At 37.4% G+C, this 20,972-nt stretch overlaps 1 protein-coding gene across 1 annotated transcript in view; it reads right to left on the bottom strand.

Annotated features, from left to right (window-relative positions):
* Window positions 1-340: 340 nt before the first annotated feature.
* ASAP2 (ArfGAP with SH3 domain, ankyrin repeat and PH domain 2) overlaps window positions 341-20,972 on the bottom strand; it is an 85,764-nt gene continuing 65,132 nt past the window's right edge. Inside the window, exons 18-28 of the mRNA XM_030447807.1 lie at window positions 20,625-20,710; window positions 20,311-20,426; window positions 19,787-19,854; window positions 17,892-18,005; window positions 13,912-14,167; window positions 11,339-11,500; window positions 10,280-10,448; window positions 9,034-9,101; window positions 7,303-7,409; window positions 3,283-3,405; window positions 341-2,392 (exon numbers count right to left, since the gene is read on the bottom strand). Of these exons, the coding sequence (XP_030303667.1) occupies window positions 2,318-2,392; window positions 3,283-3,405; window positions 7,303-7,409; window positions 9,034-9,101; window positions 10,280-10,448; window positions 11,339-11,500; window positions 13,912-14,167; window positions 17,892-18,005; window positions 19,787-19,854; window positions 20,311-20,426; window positions 20,625-20,710 (1,344 nt within the window). The 3' untranslated portion in view covers window positions 341-2,317. The remainder of the gene's footprint in view (window positions 2,393-3,282; window positions 3,406-7,302; window positions 7,410-9,033; window positions 9,102-10,279; window positions 10,449-11,338; window positions 11,501-13,911; window positions 14,168-17,891; window positions 18,006-19,786; window positions 19,855-20,310; window positions 20,427-20,624; window positions 20,711-20,972) is intronic.

Raw genomic sequence — 20,972 nt, 5'->3', positions numbered from 1 at the left:
AGGTTATACAATATATACAGTTGCTCTGCAACTAAACAAAATAAAAACAATGGAATTGAATATTATACATCTCATAGCATTCTAAGCTGCATTTTAAGTGTCACTTGCTCCTTTTTAAACAGTTAACACAGCAACCTAATAGTCTGTCTATTAACAGGTTTTTCTGAATCATTATTTTAATCAGATTTGAAAAGTTGTAGGAAATACGCCAAAATTTTGGACTTAAAATTCTTAATTTTATATTATAAATAGATATCTACAGGCTCTATAATTAATTTTTTTCTCTGCCAGAGGAGCAAACTTCAAGAAACATTGAAAATCTAGGGATAAATTTTGCTTAGCTGCTCTTTATTGGTCCTCAAGGTTTTAGCTGTCTGCACAACTATTAAGTTGTGTTCCAGAAGTTTCCTGGTTTCTAAGTGAACAGGGCTGTGACATTTTAAAGTGTATTCCTCTTCTAGCAGAACTCAAGGCAAATTAGATAGAAACATACAAAATAGTGTTGCTAACTGAACGTATCAGTAAGTGAGTAAAACTAGTGCTAAACTATTACTCTATATTACTGGGAACTTTGAAAATACAGACTAATTTGCTTCATCTCACAACAAAAATATCTTGAAACATTCCAGTTTGTTCCCTGTTTATACTGCAGCAACAGCCTCTAGGAAATGAAGGTTAGGTGTGCACCCACCCCCCTGCCAGGCCCTCAGCTGGCTGTACCATTGAGGAGAGGTGACACAAGGGATGATCAGTGTTGCTCTTCCAGCACTAACACAGTGTCATTTTTCTCCAAATCAGCATACCTGGTGGTGGCCTATTCACCCTTCCATTCAAGATGAAACGGCCAATTTAAACACCACTTGTCAGAAATTCAAAGTTCTCTTGATAAATCTAGAGATTCAATATTCACAAAATGTGATCAAAGCCAGTGTGACCTAGACATTGATTTTTTTCTTACCCCATGCCATCAGTTTTTTCCTGTAGCATAAGCAAAACCTGGTACAATTTCACAATATACAAACATCAAAATGAGGCCAGATTTGTATTGGTGTTTTGTATTCCATCAACTGACTGGGAACCCTCCATGGCCTTTGCCTTTCTTCACATATTAGTAAAACAAATTTTAACAACAGTGTAGCTACCATATATGTGGGTATATTATATAAATACAGAGTGAGTTAGCAAACTATTGCTGTTTGCAATGTAGTGGCACACAAATTTTATGAAACAGAACATAACGTAGTGTACTGGTGAGGTGTCGGGTATCTTACTGACCAAGGATAATTATCTAAGTGTTCCATCAAATATGTTCCTTCTGTGAACACATTGCTGGATGATTTAAGAAAGTTCAAGAATTTAAAAACAAAGTCTAAACACTATAACAAGACAAATGTAAGAAATGCTCTGCAATCCATCATCACAGCTAAGTACATTTCAGGAAATGCAGTTTTCGTATCTTTGAGTTAACGTAGTAACTCATTAATATTGCCATAGTTCAGTTCACCAGCAGTGGTCACATTAAATGACCAAAATGGATGTAACATACATAAAGAACGTTCAAAAAACAGGTTCTACACACGTGCAGCATAGAAAAATGGAAGAGTCTCAAGCTCACAAAATTAGAACTAGAAAGTTCAACAACTAACACATACTTCAGGTAACGGTAAGCAAATATCTACACCCATTCTGAAAGAAAGAAGTTTCTCCTGTGGTAAACTGAAATAAAAGTTCACTTTTACCTGGCCAAGACACCCAATTAAAATAGCTTCTTCTGTAATTGTTGACACTGTGGATGATAGCCAGTATGGCAAGATGCTGAATGGGTCCAATTTAGAACTACACAGCAGCTTGCATGTTTTGGTTCCAACACTTCAAGTGACAATGCTAGTTCAATAAATTCACTGCCCTATTAGATGCACACATTTTCTTTGACTGGGAAAGCAACACTGAACAGTGGTATTGTCATGTTACAAAAGGGAGATTACAGTGAATTGATTGAAAACATTCATGATGTTGTGATGTTCACACACATCCACAGATGGATTTTGATAGTTAAAGCCTTTCAGTTCACCTTGAAAAATACAGGAAGAGTTGTTTTTTTTTAAAGTGTCAACTCCTCATGAGAAATTTCTACATAGAAAAAAGTTTTGAAAGTCCCCAAATCAGAATGATGACAATAAAAAAGTAAGCTACAGTACCTAGGACTTGGGCAGTGTTCTGGCAAGGTGTCTGTAGATAGGTAGATGAAATGAAACAGAGCAAAACTTATTTCTGTGACTGCTGGAAATGAGAAATGTCTCCATTGATCAGTAGCAATTTAGTCAACAATAAAGTGCACAAATGATACAGGGAAAGCTCCTTTCCGACTGGGATCTCCATCAATATGACCAATCTGAAAGAGTCCAAATATTTTTCAAGTTAAGCTCAAAAAGGCATTTCAGTATCACCAAAATTAATACCAGTGACTTTCCTGTCTGTAGTATGATGCCCCTTTTATTTTCTGCAGTGTTGGTCTTTTACTTTTGTGAATGGGAAACATTACCAGAAATTTCAGTCTGATAAGATGCCTCTGCTACTCAGCTATAGACTTTTTTTTTTTTCCAGATTCTGTTTAATCCATGCCTGGCAGCCCATCTTCCACCTTTGTTAAATTGCTTCTACTTCCCTCTTAACAATCACTGAGAGGTAAAAGGATGGATCAAGCTTCATCAGTCAGGGGTTTTCTATGAATCTATTTGTGTTACTACAGCATTATTGTCAATTTAGATGCAAGCTGAAGTTCTATTTTTTGCTAGCTAACAATCAGAGCAAGGCAAGTATTTTAACAAATTTCAAAAACATCCCTTTAACTGATGAGACTCTGGAATATAAGTAGTTGAGATGGTTTCCCAGTTCAAATAGACCATTTCTCAGTCTCAGGCATCTGAAGAATTAGGACAATCTGTCTTCTGAGTCTCACCACACAGTATTTTCAAGAAAGATAAAACAGTAGCAGACTCCTTCACTGCTGACACCTGCCAAGAATTTCCTGAATCAAACAGACCATGTTGCCTTTATATTGTGAACCCCGCTAAGGTTTGGGTTTTGAGTTTTTTCCAGAACTAGAAAAGCAAAAGCAAACTATCTGAAGTTTGATTTTGAACAAAAGAAATTTCTCAGATTCCTGTGAGATTAAAATTTTCTTGTTATTTAGAAATGCAGCAAGGGATTTTCTGAAGTCAGTGTCAACCTCCTGATTTTATTTCCTTCAAAGTATGTTGCTGGAAAATGCAATATACTCACCCACCACTCCTGATCTTCTTCACCATCAACTACAATAATATCTCCCTCTGAAAAAGTTAGTTCATCTGGGTTATCTGCTACACAGTTGTAAATTGCTTTTACTCTCTTGGGTTTAGTTTTTGACTGAAATATAAAAACAAGTAGTTGTAAATAATACAGCATGAAAGAGACAGAATAGACTTGGAATTGATCTAAAGAAAGCTTCAGAACTACTTCCAACCATTATTTTTCATAGGTTAGAGTTCAGCTACGTCTTTTAAGCTGGGTGCTCACAGTCTAGGCTGAATTTGGCAGCACCCAAGGCTTTTCAGAACCACTGCACTACCAACATGGGCCATTTCCTTAGCAATCTTCCAAACCTTTCTTCAAAGCTCTACATCACTGCTGCAAGTATGGTTTTATTCAGAAGACAGGGTGCTCAAGATCAAGTGCTACACAGCAAATGTAACAGCAGCATAACTGTCAGAAAGAGGCTCAGGCCATCTGCCAATACTTGCTAAATCCTTTTCACCAGTGCACAAACCCTCCCAGTATCTTCTGTAGTGCTTTGAGGACTGCAAACCACAGGATTGGTTTGCCAACTCTTCCAACAGGGAAGTTTAGCAAGGAGTTGTACTATTCCACAGTATTACAGTGGGATTCCAACCCCAGTTGTGTTCTGTCTGAAGTGATAATGAAAATGTTTTGCTCTGGTATCACAGTATCCACCATCCTAATCTCACAGCTCTCCCAGTGCAACCCAGCCTGCTGATGCATTTGTTTTCAGCCACCTCATTCTCTGTTGGAGACCGATAATGTTGCTGACATAGTGTTTCCATTAAAGGAGTAGAGAAGCACAGGACTTTAATTCAGTGCATAATCTTTTCCTTGAATCCATCTTTTTCCCCAGTTTGCCCAGTGATAGCCAGTAAAAATCTCTTCTTGCTAAACCCAGGTGCCAGAGCACAGGCTAGAAGTGCCATTTAGGTACAGAGACAGCTGTTAATGCAGTGGGTATTTGAGACAGAGGCTCCAGATGGGATAAGGAAAAGAAGGTTTAAATACTGTCCTGATTGCCCCAGTCTCTAGTTAAGTCAGCTGTGGAAGAGGAAGCTTGTGAGGGAAGAAGGGCCTTCCACAAGTTTACTGCTGTCCACCAGCAAATGCTCTGCTGTGGACATTACTGCCCAACAGCCTTTTAATGTCCCTTTTTTTTTGAGCTGGGTGCCATGCAGAAAAAGGTGGATGTGGAGGGAGGGAGGTAGCATCACCATTATGCTCCTCTGCAAGCATCCATTTGCATTTTACTATAAAAAAACCTGACGTGCCCAGACCAGGCACACCCTTAGGCTCTATTTGTGGGGCACACCCCTGTGACTTGGCAGCCTTGCACTGCATCACTGCAATTTTGACAGATGCTTCATCTCAGTGAAGTTGAAGTTTACACCTCAACTGCCTTTTAGGTCAAGAGGGAAAAGCTTCACATCAATACAAAAGTGGCATAATTACTAACTTCAAAGCATCAGAGTTACAGGTATTTCTTGTTCTTCAGAAGACACAGAAACTGAAATTCCCAGAAGACTCATATATTTCAGCAAAGTCTCCCAGGTATCTAAAATATGGTTTAAAAGGTTTTTAAAAATCTAAAATATAAATTGGAAAAAAAAAAAAGATGCATCAGGACTTTCCCTCTGAAAATCAGACTGTCAGGCAAATGCACTGTACAGGAGATAAAGCCACTGGCTACATGTGCCTCTATAACAAGACCTCTTTTTTCTGTATTCAAACAGCACTTCTGCAATCATTTTCTAAATCTGGGCTGGCTTCTGGATTCTCTAGCAGGGTAAAGACATAGAAAAAAAAAAAAAGGCTGGAGTATAAGGCTAAGGAGTGATTTAGCCAAAGTACTTTAGCTAGACTGATCTAACTAAAGCTCTTTAGCTGAGGGGCCCTTGACTAAACCTCAGCTAAGATGCTAAAGATTTAGCTAAAGAACCTTAACTGGAACACACTCCATGAGCCAGGTTTCCCTTACTTTTCTGTCCCATGATGAGAAGGAAAATCATCCGGTTGATTTTCTCAGTCTGACTGAGAAATTCACCCTACTGAAGCCCTAGAGACATCTGGAGAGTCAGATTTGTTCTTCATATGTTAGGTGCAAGTAATATTACATTGTGATGACACAGTGACTGTTCCTAAAAAGCAGACAGGATACCCCATTCACTCCTAAGTAAAGCAATTAGTCCTGTAAAACAAGGAGAGAAAAACACAGAGAACTACTACAACCCTAATTTATACGTAAAGCCAGGTAAGGAGCTATTTCAGAACTGATAGATGTGTTTATCCAGTGTTTACAACTGAATTCCAGAATACACAACAGAAATCATGATCAGGGTCCAACAGCTTCAGAGAGTAAATATGGCAATTGCCTCAGTGCACATAAGCAAAAGGGATATTTTATTTTACACTAATCAGACCATTTAGTTTTATTGTGGCCTAAAACATCAAAGTTACTTTGATGCAAGACAGACAGTAACTTGATTAAACAACAGTGGGTAAGGCAAGAAAACAGAAGATTTTATACTTCTAACTAATGCAAGATGAACTCCAGATGTCTCTGTGGCTTTTCAGCTTTATCAGATGAGAAACAGCTAATAGGACTTCTAAGAGCTCAAGACAAACATGCAAGGCTATGCACACAAACACACTGAAATCTGTCCAGGAGAGTTTATATTTCTGTAGACATGGTCATGGAAAAATGGATGGAGGGAGAGAGAGAGAGACAGAGGACTGAAGAAGCCAGGTCTTCTTACATCCAATTAATAAGACAATCACAGATGGAGGAACAGCTGTCTCCCACCTCTCAGTTTATTATTTGCTTACTGAACCACATTCTTAAACAGAATGTAAAGCATGAAACATCCCAGACCTAGTCACATAGAGCATCTCAAAAGTATGGACTATCTTTATTGTGATTTACATATTGCAGAGAAACACTGTTGTGATGAAGCATATGGATGTTTTACATATATCACATAAGAGCAATACAAAATCTGAGCAGAGACCAAAGACCCAGCCATACTACACATACCAAAAAAGCTCATCTGACATGCAAATACATCCATTTACCTACATCAGTATAAGAATACAGGTATTGAAACTGGTCCCAGACTGTAAGAGTAAATAAGAGTATAAAAAGGCCACACAATTGGATCAAGAGTCCATGTTAATCCAGTATCTCTTCTCTAACAGTCACTGTCAGGCTGGGGGAGGTGGAGAAGAAGACTATACAATACCTCCAGCCCAATGCTTCCAGCCTTCCCCTTCACCCTCCAACCACCTCCTGGCTGGGGATGTCTCAAGTAAGATATAGTTTCTGTGTATTTTCCTAGAGATTTCTCTACTGTCATGCAGTGAATGCACGACAAAGAGATGCAAAGAGAAACAACTGCACAAAGAACCAATTTATTTTGTTTTGTGCTTGGCTCTTACGTGTGTTGTCTGAAGAGATGTGCAGATGGTCACATCTACCTATGTGACCAACTATATCTACTTCCATTATAACAATAATACTTCACTTTACTTACTTCAGTGAAGTTTAAGAATGAAGTTACATATGATCTACAAGTGCTCCCTACCAAGGGAGGGCTCCCTACTCACCAAGCTCCCCTACAAGTGATTCCCTTACCAAGCTTATCTAACCTTCAGTTAGGTCAAGTTCCATGAAGCTTGTGGATTGTGCTGGTCATATTTGGCCACAAGCAAAGAATCCATGCTTCTTTAGTTTCTGTTGGTGTGGTTTTGTTTTTTGGTTTTGTTTTAAATTTATAATCATATCCTATCATATAGGAAATGCAAGAAAAGAGCAGTTTTCATAAACATTTAGTGCACAAGTTATGCACATTCTTAGCATCAGATATAGGCTTTGTATTTTTCATGATTCTCACACTTTTGCTGTGGCAGGATACACTATAATATCAACAGCATGTTTGATAGACTGCAGAAGATTCAATAAAATCAGACCCCAGATTATGTACTTACTATCTGTGATTTCCTTGGCATTGGTGCTGGTGGCTGGATTTGTGCCAAAGTATTTGCTGTAGAACCAGTTTGTGTTACTGGAATTTCGCATACAGACTCTCCTCCTGCTAAGGTAAGTGAAAAAGTAAATTTTAGGCATGCTTTAAAAATAAATGATAGATACAAACACACACCAAACTAATTATTGTTTAATGGAAACAAGTGATTTTTTTATCCCATGAATATGTCATCTTTTTAAATGGTTCTTTATAAATAACTGAACAGAATTTTTCTTCCTTTTTTTTAGCAAAAAGGCCACTTTTCCCAATAAAATTACCTAAGACCTCTAATACTGCAGATATGCTAAGAGAGACAAAAGCCTTTAAAACAGAGGACAGCAGAATCAAATATCCCATTTCCCTGTTCATTCACTGCAGACTTTGTGATGCTAGAACCCTTCGTTCCCAGTAAAGACCATTATTATCAAGATGTTTTATCCTTCACAGAAGACTGCTGACACAGATGGCAAATAGTTATTAGCAAATTCTCCTTGGGTATATCAAGGGGAAATAAAACAGAATCACAGTAAGAACCAATGAACATAACATATACAGTGGAAGGGGAAAATGGGTACAAGAAATTCCCCTACACCCACCACAGAATCCACACAAACTTTATTTTGGACATTTTATTGAGATGACATTAATATAATCTCCCAAAGCAGTAGTCACTTTGAGCAGTGAAAAAAGCAGAATGAATAACTAATTCTGTTCATTATGAAAAGAGCAATATCTATTTGCAATTTAATTAAATTTTATATAATATGAGCTTCAGATTTTCAAACAAGAAACACATTTTTCGATTCTCAAATGTGAATGACATGCAAACAAGACATTAAACTAACTGAAGTTTTCATAACGCCTCCTTTTGTTTGCATGAGGTTTAGGTGAGGTTAGTTAAGCTAAAGCCCACCTGGCATTGTAACTGGCAAGGGATGTCAAAGACAACAAGAAGGGCTTTGTAAATACACAGCTAACAAAAGGAAATCTAGGGAAACGTGGGCCCATTGCTCAATTAAATGGGGGATCTGGTTAACAGGACACAGAAAAGGCCACAGGTCCTGAATGCCTTCTTTGCCTTGGTCTTTACTAGGGAGATCAGTCTTCAGGAACCCCAGGTCCTTAAGAAGAGAGGAAAATCTGGAGCAGGGAAATGCCAAGTCCTGCACCTGGGGATGAAGAAGCCCATGCCCCAGTATACACTGGTGGCTACCCAACTGGAAAGCAGGGCCAGAGGCAATGAGCACAAACTGAAACACTAGAGGTGCCATATGAACACCAGGAAACACTTTGTTACTGTGAAGGTGACTGAGATCTGGCACAGGCTGCCCAGGAAGCTGTGGAGCCACCATCCTTACAGATATTGCAAAGCCCGAGGGACAGGGTCTAGGGCAACTCTAGGTTGCAAGCTCTGGGTGGTCCTGCTTGAGAAGAGAGGGTGGTCCAGATAACCTCCAGAGGTTCTTCCCAACATCAACCACACTGTGATTCTTGTTCTTATTACTTGGCACCACTATTTACATTAATTGGCTCATAACTGTTCATGGAGAAGGGCTTGAGGCATCAGACATTCACAACAAAGAAGAGAAACAAGAGCTGGTACTGTATTTAAATGTGTAATTTAATACAGGAACCCCACTCTCCCTTAGGCTTTTAATGATTAAATTAATATAAATCTCTAAGCTTCAATTACCAGTTTGTTGTAGAGACCCAAATCCTCTGGACTGCCCTTTGTTAGTTAAGCCAGATGATTTCTCAGTCCTGTGCAAAAAGTTAGAAATTTGTTTAAGAAACAAACAAGTCTTTGAACTGCAAGAATACAGAGTATTTGCCAAATTATAAGATTCTTGTCATGCCTTGAGTGACTATCACTTTGGTGATAGCTATTTTACTTTTTTAGAATAGTACTTTGCTGCCACAATTTTGATTACACCAATCATAAGTTGAACTAAATTAAAAAATGTAAGAAGAATAATGTAGGTTCAATTACTGCCATTTGTGTAGAGTAGATTTTCTTTTCCTACATTCTGGAATTTCTTTCACTGCTACTACAAAATTCCTTGTTAAAATTACGTGTCCATATTAATCTGCACATTATAGTAAGTTTCAGGAAGCTGCATCTCCTTTTTACTTAGTATGGTATATATAAACAAAGGACTAGAAAGGGAAATCAAAGATCAAAGGTTGTTTATCTCTTTCATTCACAAAGGACCAACCGTATATATCATTTATCTCACATAAAGATAAGTGTGCAGGTATCTTATAACCATCTAAGTTTGTACAGGCTGTACTCTGCCAAATTGTCAGGGTCAAAGAATCAAAAAACTTCCCCAACAAGTTACTACCCTATGCTTACTTTTGGAAAGCTTTTTCTAGTGTCTAACTAAACAATTCTTGACAGAACTTAAACAAAAGTATTATTTTTTAGAGCCATCATGAAATGTAAAAAAGCCGCGTTGGATATAATCCTGTTTTCCAGTACACTTGTCCCTCCTAACTTTGTTCCTGCAAATTTAGAAACAGTATTTTCTGTTCCAGGTCTCTCTACTCCTGCCATGAATGAAAATACTGAATGGAACTGAAGCTACACAATGCATGTGAACAATAAATGGCACAATCAGAAATAGGATCCCATAAACTTTTCTTTGCTATATGTTGAGGCATAGAAATTGGTTATTCTTTGTGGCTTCTTATTTCCAGCATGGCTAAGCATTCTGTAGATGTTCTGCACCATCTTTAATCACCAGGCTGTTTCATTTTTACTGTGGGAATCCTTGTAGTCTGCTTCCTTAGTGCCTGCCTTCTGTTCATTGTCATACTCTGGAGCACATCATTGGCAAAGGCATGGATGCTTTATAGATGACTTGCATGTAACGCCATAAAACTGAAAGGTTGTTAATAATTATGAAATATATTAAGTACTAAAACGACATAGTTACCCAGGAAGCGGCTTTCTTTGAGAGATTCTACTAGGAGGCTGTGGAGGCAGTGGTGGTGGGGTTGGCTTGGTTGGTGGAGGAGCTGGTTGCTGTTTAGGTTGCTGGTTCAAAGCTTCTATAATGCTGGCTGTCTTTGCCACAGGAGGTGGTGGTGCTGGAGAAAGCACATCTGTAGAAGAAAATTAGACAGGGAAATGGAATTAAAGTTCTGTTTACCATTTTGTTTCTTGGGTTCACATCCACAGGTTTTCCTGTTAGAGGATTTACTCCTATTCAAGCAAAATGCTTTACTATACGAAACCAGTAACTTGAACAGAAAGCAATCCTTCCATTGGAAAGAGGACCTCTTCAGGAAGAGGCTTACCTTTTGTTACATCTAGTCAAGGTCAGAGAGTTCGCAAATACTTCTGTTTGTTTAAACATTCAAGTACATGCAAAGACAATTATTACCCAAGTAAGTCCTATTCTTGAAAACAGTAGATCAGAATATATTTAATGAAGTGCCAATATTGTTGGCTCAATCAAGGCATTCAGCTTATGTTTTATGGAAAAGCAAATGAATAATATCTAAAAACTTTTATTTAGATGAATTTTTTTTTCTTAAAATCCTGTCACAATTAACATCCAACTAATTTCACATTAGGCTTAGCAATTAATTAAAATTTCTGTTGAATTCTTGAAACCACCATAACAGCAGCTGGCAATACACTAAAACATCTTGTTGCCTTTCCACTGTCTGGAAGAATCAAGCACAATGTGGAGACATAGCCCCAGGCCTACATGTAACACAGCAAGTGAAAAATCCATTATTTAAACTATATATAAAAGTGAAAAGCTTTTTAGCTCAAGTAGTAGACAGTGTTTCCTGTTGACCCTGCACTACACCATACAGTCCTCACTGGAACATCTGAGAAGACAGTTCATACAAAGTTACTGGATGGGAAAGATAGGCCAAAGCTACAGTCACCAAAAGAGGAAATATGAGTTGTGGAAATGGAAAAATAAGCCAACCATGATTAGATACAGCAGCAGGGAAAACAGGGGAAAGTGGAAACATACTTGTAGATGTTACACGCAATGGTGGCACAGGGGGATGAATAGCTGGTGGATCTGATGAAGACCTCTGCCTGCTTATACTTTCCACTCCTAAAGAATTTGTCTTCCACATTGCATTAGATGAAGAAATTGTCTGAATACCACTGCCAAGAACTGAAGGCTGAACTAAAAAGAGAGGAAAATACTGTATTATTATTATTGCTTACCCTAAGCACAAAGTGTTAATATTCACACCCGTGCTTTTGAAAATGGTGCCACTATAGTCAGCAATAGGAATGACTGTCATCTGGCCAGAACACCAGGGCAGAAATCAGTCTGGTATAAAAAATAGTGTAGAAATTTTGGGGTGTAGTCTTACTAACACTTTACCTAAGTAAAATTTGTCTCCAGTCATTATTGTCAAATATGTCAACACTGGAAGAAGCAGAAATTTCTCATCAAGAAGACAGAAATCTTGCTACCTTCTTTCATCCCTGACTGACAGCTGTAATCTCACAACTTTGCTCTTGCATGAGCATTATCAGACATTGCTGACTCAAAGTGAAACATCAGTTTTGAAGTGGAATTGACATAAAGCTGCAATTCTGAATTTTACCAACCAAGAAGCTTTATTAATTTGTAATGAAATAGTTAAAATAAGACTTCAGGGACTCCTAAACTCCATCCTTAGGCTGAAGAGCTGCCTCCCCATTTCTTAAAAACAGACTACAGGTTTTCTTCATAAAGTCAGTATTTTGCACATATCATGCCCCTCCTTCCTACTCAGCACAGGAGCATCACATTAAGAAAAGTTGAAACAGAGTAAGGTATGAATAAATATTAGATTGCAGGGAAAAGCATAAAAGGCTCAGATGACTTGGAGAACAGCCTAAAGCTAAGAGGATAAAGGAGTAATAATATACCATAAGCATAAAATCAACAGCATCAGCAACCAGCAAGAAGCTAAGATCAATTATATTATTACAGCTTTTAACTAAAAACATAAAATAATTGCCTAATACATTGCTAGAGTAAATAATAGAGCTAATAATGTAAGCATGCTTTCTTGGCATGAGTTGCACTGTACTGCTGCCAAGAAGTCTGGGGTTGGGAATGAAATTAAAATGACACTCTTTGAAAAGCGTCATTTAATCAAGGGCAAACAGTGGGTAAAGTAATATGGTTGGCCACAGTTAAAATAATATCAAAGGGTAAACCAGGCTTTTAAACTATACTGTTGTATCACTAATTCAGAGATAGAATCTAACAGTTAAACAGATGCTGCAAGCTTCTTGGGTGAACTTTTCCATTTGGTGGGGGAAACACTCCTTTCATGTGTCTAGATATTAACCTTAGACTTAATGCAAAAATGATGGATAAAGGAAACCCAACTTGGTTAAGTTTTATAGGTTACTAAACTCTCCCCAGTCTCATGCTACCCTTTTGAAGTTACCCAATACCATGCTGTTCTATTGTTCTCAGTTTTTCTGCCATCCTAACACATTTTAATCCAATTTGTATGCTGCAGTCATTCCTGTGACACCTATACTGCCTTTTTGTATCAGACAGATGTTCAGGCTGCCAACTCAGACACGAACACTGGTGTATGGAGTCTCACATTCTGATCTCTGCACAGTGCTCCAAAAGCAGAAGCCATTCACGTATGCCTGGAACATTGCTGCTCATAGCTCCTCTTACAGACTGTGAAATACAGCACCACAGAAAATTATGTGTTTACACACTCATTTTTCTTCAACTGAACTTTAGATAAATTTAGCATTCATTAGCTGCTGGATTAACAGACATATTAAAACACTGAAATGCACCAAACATGTACTGCACAGACCTATACAGACTTGTCCATGCTTCTTTAATATGACCCAAACAGACTAATTATAAAGGTAAAAATGAAGTTCACAGCATCAGCTTTAATAGTAGGTTTTGCAAGCACGCAACTCTTTTGGAGCAGGATGAGATGAGCATTTTTCATTGTTCTGCTGCTTTGGGTATAACCATTAATTTGTATATACATTTTCAGTCAGTAACTACTTGTCTAACGTCTTCCATTTCTTCACATCATAACATTTACACCTTTATTTCAACATCTTTGAAGCAAATATCTACTTAAAAAAGACTTTACAAGGTTAAAATCTGTCATATTCTGCATCTGCCTTCCATTTTCCCAGATCTTAAACAGATATCCACATGACCTAAATGCTATTAAAATCATACATTTAAATTGAACTTGGACAATGGCACCTTTAAGAAACAGAAGCACGAAAAGATGGAATATAAAAAGAAATAAAATGCTGGATTAAATTGCCCACAGCCCTCCTCTCAATAAAATGCTTAATTCCACTGAGGTTACATAGGCATTATTTTCCCAAATAATTGTGTATTTTCTGGCAGGTACACTGAAAATCAAACTCAGAACAGGCTGTGCAGATTCACTTCAGGTATACAAAATGAAGTAATCAATAAATGGTTCTAATGCTTACCTGTGTGAAAAAATGTAAAAAAACCTAAAAATGTAATTATAATAAAAAAGTTATGATCCTATTCTTCTAACAGACAATAACATTTTGCTGTGTTACTACCTTTGCCAATATTCCTTGGAGGTAGAGGAGGTGCACTACTTGTAACAGGTACTGCAGGCTGAGCAGGAGGAGGACTGCCACTGAGTATTGCTCCATATGTTTCATTCTGTAACAGACTTGGCATAAATCCTCTTTGCTTATCCTTAGCAATGTTTGCTGCATCTCTTGCCAAGGATGCTGCGTTGGGCTGGAGCTGGTTTGATCCAAGCTGATAGAAGCTGACGGGTCTGTCCTCTCTCCGATTGGGACTGGGTTGCTTAAATACAGTAACAAAAGTATTCATTGATAACCACATTAATTTTACTAATTTTATTTATTAGTTGATGAAAGTTGTTAGTTTATAGAAAGAAAAAATGGCTTCCAAAGTGCATTTTTGTTGCTTTTTATAAGCAACCTTAAACCTACGTCACACTTTCTTCAAGACAAAGTAATTGTGCACATTACCAATAAAAAGATTCAATATGAGCTGCATTTCAAAACAATTATAATTTTCTCATTTTCTCCTGTAGTATACTCCTACAGGATAATATTGTATCCTTATATACACAGAACTATACTCCTACAGGTAAGTCAATACAGATACTCAGACTGTATCAAGTAATGTTCCCCTGCATCAAAATGCCTGGCAATAATAATAAACAACTAGTTAATAATAATAATAAAATAATAATAAATAATAACAAACAGCAACTAAATAAACAACTGAGGATCCTAAGCCTCATCTGAAGTTCAGCAGTGTTTTAATCCAAAAAGATGATCATGATCTCAACCCCCAAATCTAACTGTCTCTACTTGTAGCTCAATCTATAACAAATAAGAAGCCAAAACTTCTCATGAACTCTTTATAGCTCACTAATATCACTGGACAAGTTTGGGAGATTACTTCATCTGGCAGTTGGGACAGAACATTGCTCATCCCATGTACATTAACAAATGAGATCTAATTAGATGTCTTTGAGATTTATAGCAAGTCATCTGCTTGCTATGCACACTTAGCATTATTTTTCTTGTTTCAACAGCAAGCTTAGCAATTATTGTTATCAAATTACAACTACAAGAACTGGAGTTATAAATTTGTGTGGCTAGTACAGGAATGGGCTGTAACAATCCAAAGCTCAGAGAGTAGAAATATGCCTTTAGAAATAGATAAACATCCTGCAGACACACGATCTCCATGAAATTAAAATAATCATTTTTAGTAATAGCATACATGCAAAATAAATATTTACACCAAAAGTATCACAAATAAGCAATAGATCTTGCTCTGAATATATTCAATGCTTATTATTCTGTACTGATCATAGAGGGCCTTTCTACATACTACAGCAAAGCATTATAGGTCAGAAATTTATCAGAATGATGTGTGTGACAGCCAGATGCACTAATCCCTCCCTTTTTACTTCAGCTTAGCAGCCTCACTCCTCACTGGCAGACACTCACCATTCCCTGACCTCACCACTGTCCTGGTTCTGGTACTTGTTTCATCCTACACCTGCTTTTGCTTTCTAAACTGGCAAAAAATTTTATTTTGTTTTGTTGATTGAGCTTCTCACTTGTTTACCAAACTGAAACAGTTTAATGCAGAGATAAATGTATGACAGAATGGAGGCAAAAGATGAGGCACAAGCAGGCTGATGGGGTGTGGAACAGCAGCAGCAAACAGCTGGATTTCCTTGGCCTTCTTTTAGGTTAGGTAGGATCTCTTTTATATGAAAACTTCTGGAGTAAAAAAAATTCTATTTCAGACATAACCTGTTCTGATAAAGACTACAAAACCTATTCAGTTGCTTTACCAGAAAGAGTCAAAGTCCAATAGCTTGCAACCTATAAACAGAACTCTGATTAAGGAACAGAATTCACCAGTGTATTCGATGTAGTCACAGACACCAGGCTGTGATTAATAGTCCTTAATCTCCTTTCAAAAGTCCCTGTAGTATTAACCTATTAATAGTGGGCAGTGAAGTAGCAGTTTTATTACCTTAGCCTCATTTCTGAGTAGCAGATAACCTCCTCTACAAGATGTGAGTTTAGCCAAAAGAGAACACTCAACTGCAGAAGCCAACTGGCCACAGTGAAGGAAAAAACAGATCAAAAATACAAACTTAAGAGTGTCTCAGAAAGGGATTCGCAAGAATTGTAGTTACAAACAACCCAAAAGGTTTTACAGTTGTAAAAAAATGAAATCTCTAAACCAAAAAGTTTCAAGCTGCTTTATTAGAACATCATCATTACTGCTGCTATTTTCTGAATGATGATACAATATATAGGAATACATAAATATTGGATATAATCTGAAACGTGACCAAGAAGAACTCGATTTAGCAGCTCACAGACACCAGATTCTTGCACAGATATCAAAATTCTCAAGAAAAATCTTAACACCCCAGAAGGTAGCAAATGTGCTTTGACAGGGATGCCTTGTGACAGGTTATTTTATTGCTCTTTGTTGGTAGCTACTTCAAGTTAAAGCACCACAAGTAATTTCTATCTTGGACTAAGGAGACAGGACACAGGGAGAATAATCCTTTGCAAACAAGAATTTGCAAAAATGGTATTTTACAACAGAGGAAACATAACTGATGCCAAAATTAGCCTCCAACACAGAAAATCAGCTCAATGATCTCATGACCTAGAATTTTTAAAGACATTCTGTGAAGGCAAAGAAAGTGAACTTATGACTGTTAGGTTAATATTTCTGAAAACAAAGAAAAATGTAACACACAAGATGTGGTTCTACATTACTGAGTAAGCATTAGCAACTCACACCCTCGCTGGGATAGGGGGCTTTGCAAGAGAAAACTACTAAACTACTAAATCTGTAAAAATAAAAGAGTTGAATTTCATTATTCACAGGAGAAAGGATCTTTTGTTAGCTATTTTGAAGAGGAAAAATGTTGTGCTAATGTGAAGATTAACTAATTTAAAGCAAATTGTGTATGCCTTGCACTATCTGTAGGAAGCAGAAAAGGCATAAGCAATTATAACACTGAACACACAGGAAGAACAAAAATGTGTTCAATGCTTACAATGGAATACTTCAAATTATGAGAGTTTCAGATTGTCATTAGTATTTAGGAGCCTAGACTAGTGTATTTAAAATTTCAAATTACTTGCCCCCTAGAAATCTAAGCCATTTTAAGGTGCTTTTCAGGTAGCAAAACATAGTAGTTTGTTCCCTGCCTGTATGATTAAGTGCCTACATACGTTTTGAAATTGGTCCATAAATTGAGAAATTACATTTTGAAAGTGCAATGAAGTTCCCATGCTACTGGAATTCTTTGTAATGCTTGTAAAATGACCTTCTTAGGAGATATTAAAAAACTCTCTAGCCAGGGCAACTGGCTCTATGTGACCCTGCTTTAGCAGGGAGGTTGGATCAGATGACTCCCAGAGGTTCCTTCCAGCTTCAAACATTCTGTGAATCTGGACCTAATGGCACCATCACAACACCAGAAATTTCAGGTATGGAAAGGAAGAGAACAAAAAATATTTTTACATGAAGATTCAGAATTAAGACCCTACTCTCCTATAAATGGACACAGCTTATTAAATGGACAAGTTTAGTTCCACTGAAGACATGCCAGTGCATAAACTGCTCCAAAATTAAAGCCATCAACTACACCTATTTCATTACCCTGAGGAGATAAAATAAGGCATCTCTCTCTTTGTAAAGGCAATCCTCCTAGTTCATGTCAGTTCTGCTTCACAGTCAGCAGATCTAAATATTCCTGATATACTGAACAAACTGTTGACTCCATTAAGAAAAAGATATCACATCTGGCTAATCATAATTTGACCTTCACCACAGTCATATGCTTTCTAGCTTATATTAAAGAGGAAAAAGAAGACAAACTATAATTTAATTAAACTTAAAATACATTTTACTGCAGAACTAAATTTCACACTGTATTCATAAATATAGTAAAAAGTATGCTTACACAGATATGTGTACAGAAAAATAAAAATGGATTGATACAAACCTGCAGCTTTTCATCAACATCATCATCACTTTCGTCCAGATCTTCATGGAGCAACCGCCATTCATATTCTACATGAACATGAGAATTAAATCTTCCAGACAGTGCTTGAGTAAGCTAAGGAAAAAAAGATTACTGTTGACAGCTACGTTATGTGCAGCATTGTTTTGAAACAAAATATTTTAAAACAAACAAAAAACTCACATAGAAGGAAACTTGGTTTCTAATATTTCTTTTAAAATATTGCTTTTTAAAAAAAAAACAGAATTCAGTAATCTGGAAAGTTATTGCACTGGGTTAAGTCTAAATAATGAACCTCTGTGACCAAATACAACACAAATAAATTAAAATAGATAAGGCTTTTCATTAACCATTATAGGTTCTGTCTCTGTGTTCTGACAAGCACAACTTATTTATTTTGATCTAGAAATTGCAAGTCAAAGAAATTAACTGCAATGGCAGGTTTTTTGAATTAGACTCTCTTACCAAGAAACCTTGACACACATTAATCCATTTTTCTTGTTTATTAAAAACAGTGATGGTAGCCAGCTTCTCCTCATGGAATCACAGAATAGTTTGTGTTTGAAAAGACCTTAAAGATCACCAAGTCCTTGCCCCCTCTTGCCACATGCAGGGACTTCTTCCACTGGATCACATTGCTCAAAAACCCAGGCAACTTAACATTGAGCACTTCCATTGACAGAGCATCTACAAACTCTCTGGCATCAAGAAAATGGCCTTCACCAATAGCCTTCACCCATAAAAAGTACTTTAGTGATCAGAATCATAATCATTCAGGTCAAAATCAGACCTGAAGATCAAAACCAACCCCAAACACTGTGAAGTTCAACACTCAACAATGTCCCTAAGTGCCATGTCTACATATCTATTCAATGCCTCCAGGGATGGTGACTTCACCACTTCCATGGGCAGCCTTTTCTAATGCTTGATAAGCTTTTTGGTGAAGAAAATTTTCCTAGTATCCTACCTAAACCCCCACTTAGGTCACTTGAGGCCATCTCCTCTTGTTCTATCACTTCTTACTTGGGAGAAAAGACCAATATCCATCTCACTACAACCTCCTTTCAGTAGTTGTAGAAAGGAATATGGTGTCCCCTCAGCCTCCTTTTCTCCTGACTAAACCACTCCAGTTCCCTCAGATGCTTCTCATAAGACTTGTTTTCCAGACCCTTCACCAGGGTCACTGCCCTTCTCTGGACATGCTCCAGTACCTTGGTGTGCTTCCTGAAGTAAAGAGCTCAAAATCTGAACACAGTGTTCAAGGTGAGGCCTCACCAGTGCCAAGTACAGGGGCATGATCACTTCCCCAGTCCTGCTGGCCACATTATTCCTGACACAATCCAGGATGCTGCTGGCCTTTTTGGCCACCTGGGCACACTGCTGCCTGATACTGGCTGTCAACAACACTCCCAGGTACTTTTCCCGTGCGTAGCTTTCTAGCTGCCCTTCCTGAAGCTGTTGGGTTGCCTGAGGTTGTTGTGACTCAAGTGCAGGAGCAGACACTCTGCCTTGTTGAATCACATACAACTGGCTTGGCTCTTTGATCCAGCCTGCCCAGATTCCTCTGTAGAGCATTTGCACCCTCAAGCAGACAAACACGCCCACCCAACTTGGTGTCATCTGAGGGGATCTTACTTGTGAATCTGGGACTAGTACCTCAAACAGGATTCATCCCCTTGGCCCCCAAAATTTAGCATTTCCAAAGCATCCATAAAAATAACTGTCTTCTTAAAAACATATAACTTGATATAAGTAAATATTTCACACAACTATTCCATCTGGAATGCATATATTGAATATTCAACCGTAAATTGTTAACTACTCAGACATGATTCTGCCTATAAATGCACAAACACACAGAAAGATGCAAAACTTACCAACTCTTCACAGTGAGTATGTTTTAAACGTTTAGCTATATCAAGTGGTGTCTCTCCTGATTCATTAGCTGTTTTACAATAAGAAAAGGAAGTTATAATTATAGGCATCACTATTTAACATGTCTGTTAGTAAAGACAAGGACAAACCTGCAGGTACATAGTATATACTAGACCAATACACTCCAAAATTCATCTCTTACTTTGTCCTACCACCAACCCTCTGAATGTGATGAGCAGTAGCAACTTCACATGCCATATATTTGGAGTAACAGCCATGATATGGTAGTATATACCTAGACAACATATCACTTAGAATCTTGTTACCTACTGATCTAAATTTGTTTAAAAAACAAGTATAAGTAAATTTTAAACTTGATATACAGAAAATATTGATTTTTAAAATAATTATTATATTTACAGCATTATAATAAACAATTGAGGAGAAAATGAATTTACTCCACCTTCACCATTTCTAATCTAAAGCAGTGACAAATATGAAATTGAGGTACACATTACCCTTTTACCTATTTCAATAGAAGCCTTTCCTCTCAGCAGCAGTTTGAGGCACTCAACGTTGTCTGTCAGACAGCAGTAATGCAGGGCTGTGCTACCTTTACATGTTTGCTTATCTAGATTGCCACTGTTGAGTACAAAAAAGAAGAAAGCTGATTATACTTAGTTTCCTTCCTTATAGAAATGAGCTTCTCTCAATACAAGACTTTAAAAGTGTAAAATTACATTTGCAAATGCTAGAATTAGTATTTGCATTCATTTAGTATTTGTATTGCTCGACATAAAAGCAGTATAAATAATATTTAATAATTTTCCATACACTTACCTGTTCTGCACTAAGAAGTCAACTATATGAAGGGATGTTCGATCAACTGACCTAACAGCGAGGTGAAGTGCTGTTTCATCTTGTTCCTATTAAAACAAAATAACACATTTGTTTCTGCTGATTTGCAGAGAAATGAAAATTTTATTAGGACATAAACTATGTCAATTAAAACATCTAATTTAAAAATATTCACTCATGCTACCATTAAAATAACTACCACTAAAGACAACATGGGTCTGTTCAGCCTTGAGAAGGCTTAGGGGAGACCTTATCACCATGTTCCAGTATTTAAAGGGCAGCTACAAAGAAGATGGAGACTCCCTATTTACAAGGAGTCACATGCACAAG

Source organism: Calypte anna, chromosome 3 (genome assembly GCF_003957555.1).
Source record: "Calypte anna isolate BGI_N300 chromosome 3, bCalAnn1_v1.p, whole genome shotgun sequence".
NCBI classification, from domain to species: Eukaryota; Metazoa; Chordata; class Aves; order Apodiformes; family Trochilidae; genus Calypte; species Calypte anna.
Note: the sequence above shows the minus strand (reverse complement) of the source record. Positions and strands in the feature narration are given on the sequence as shown.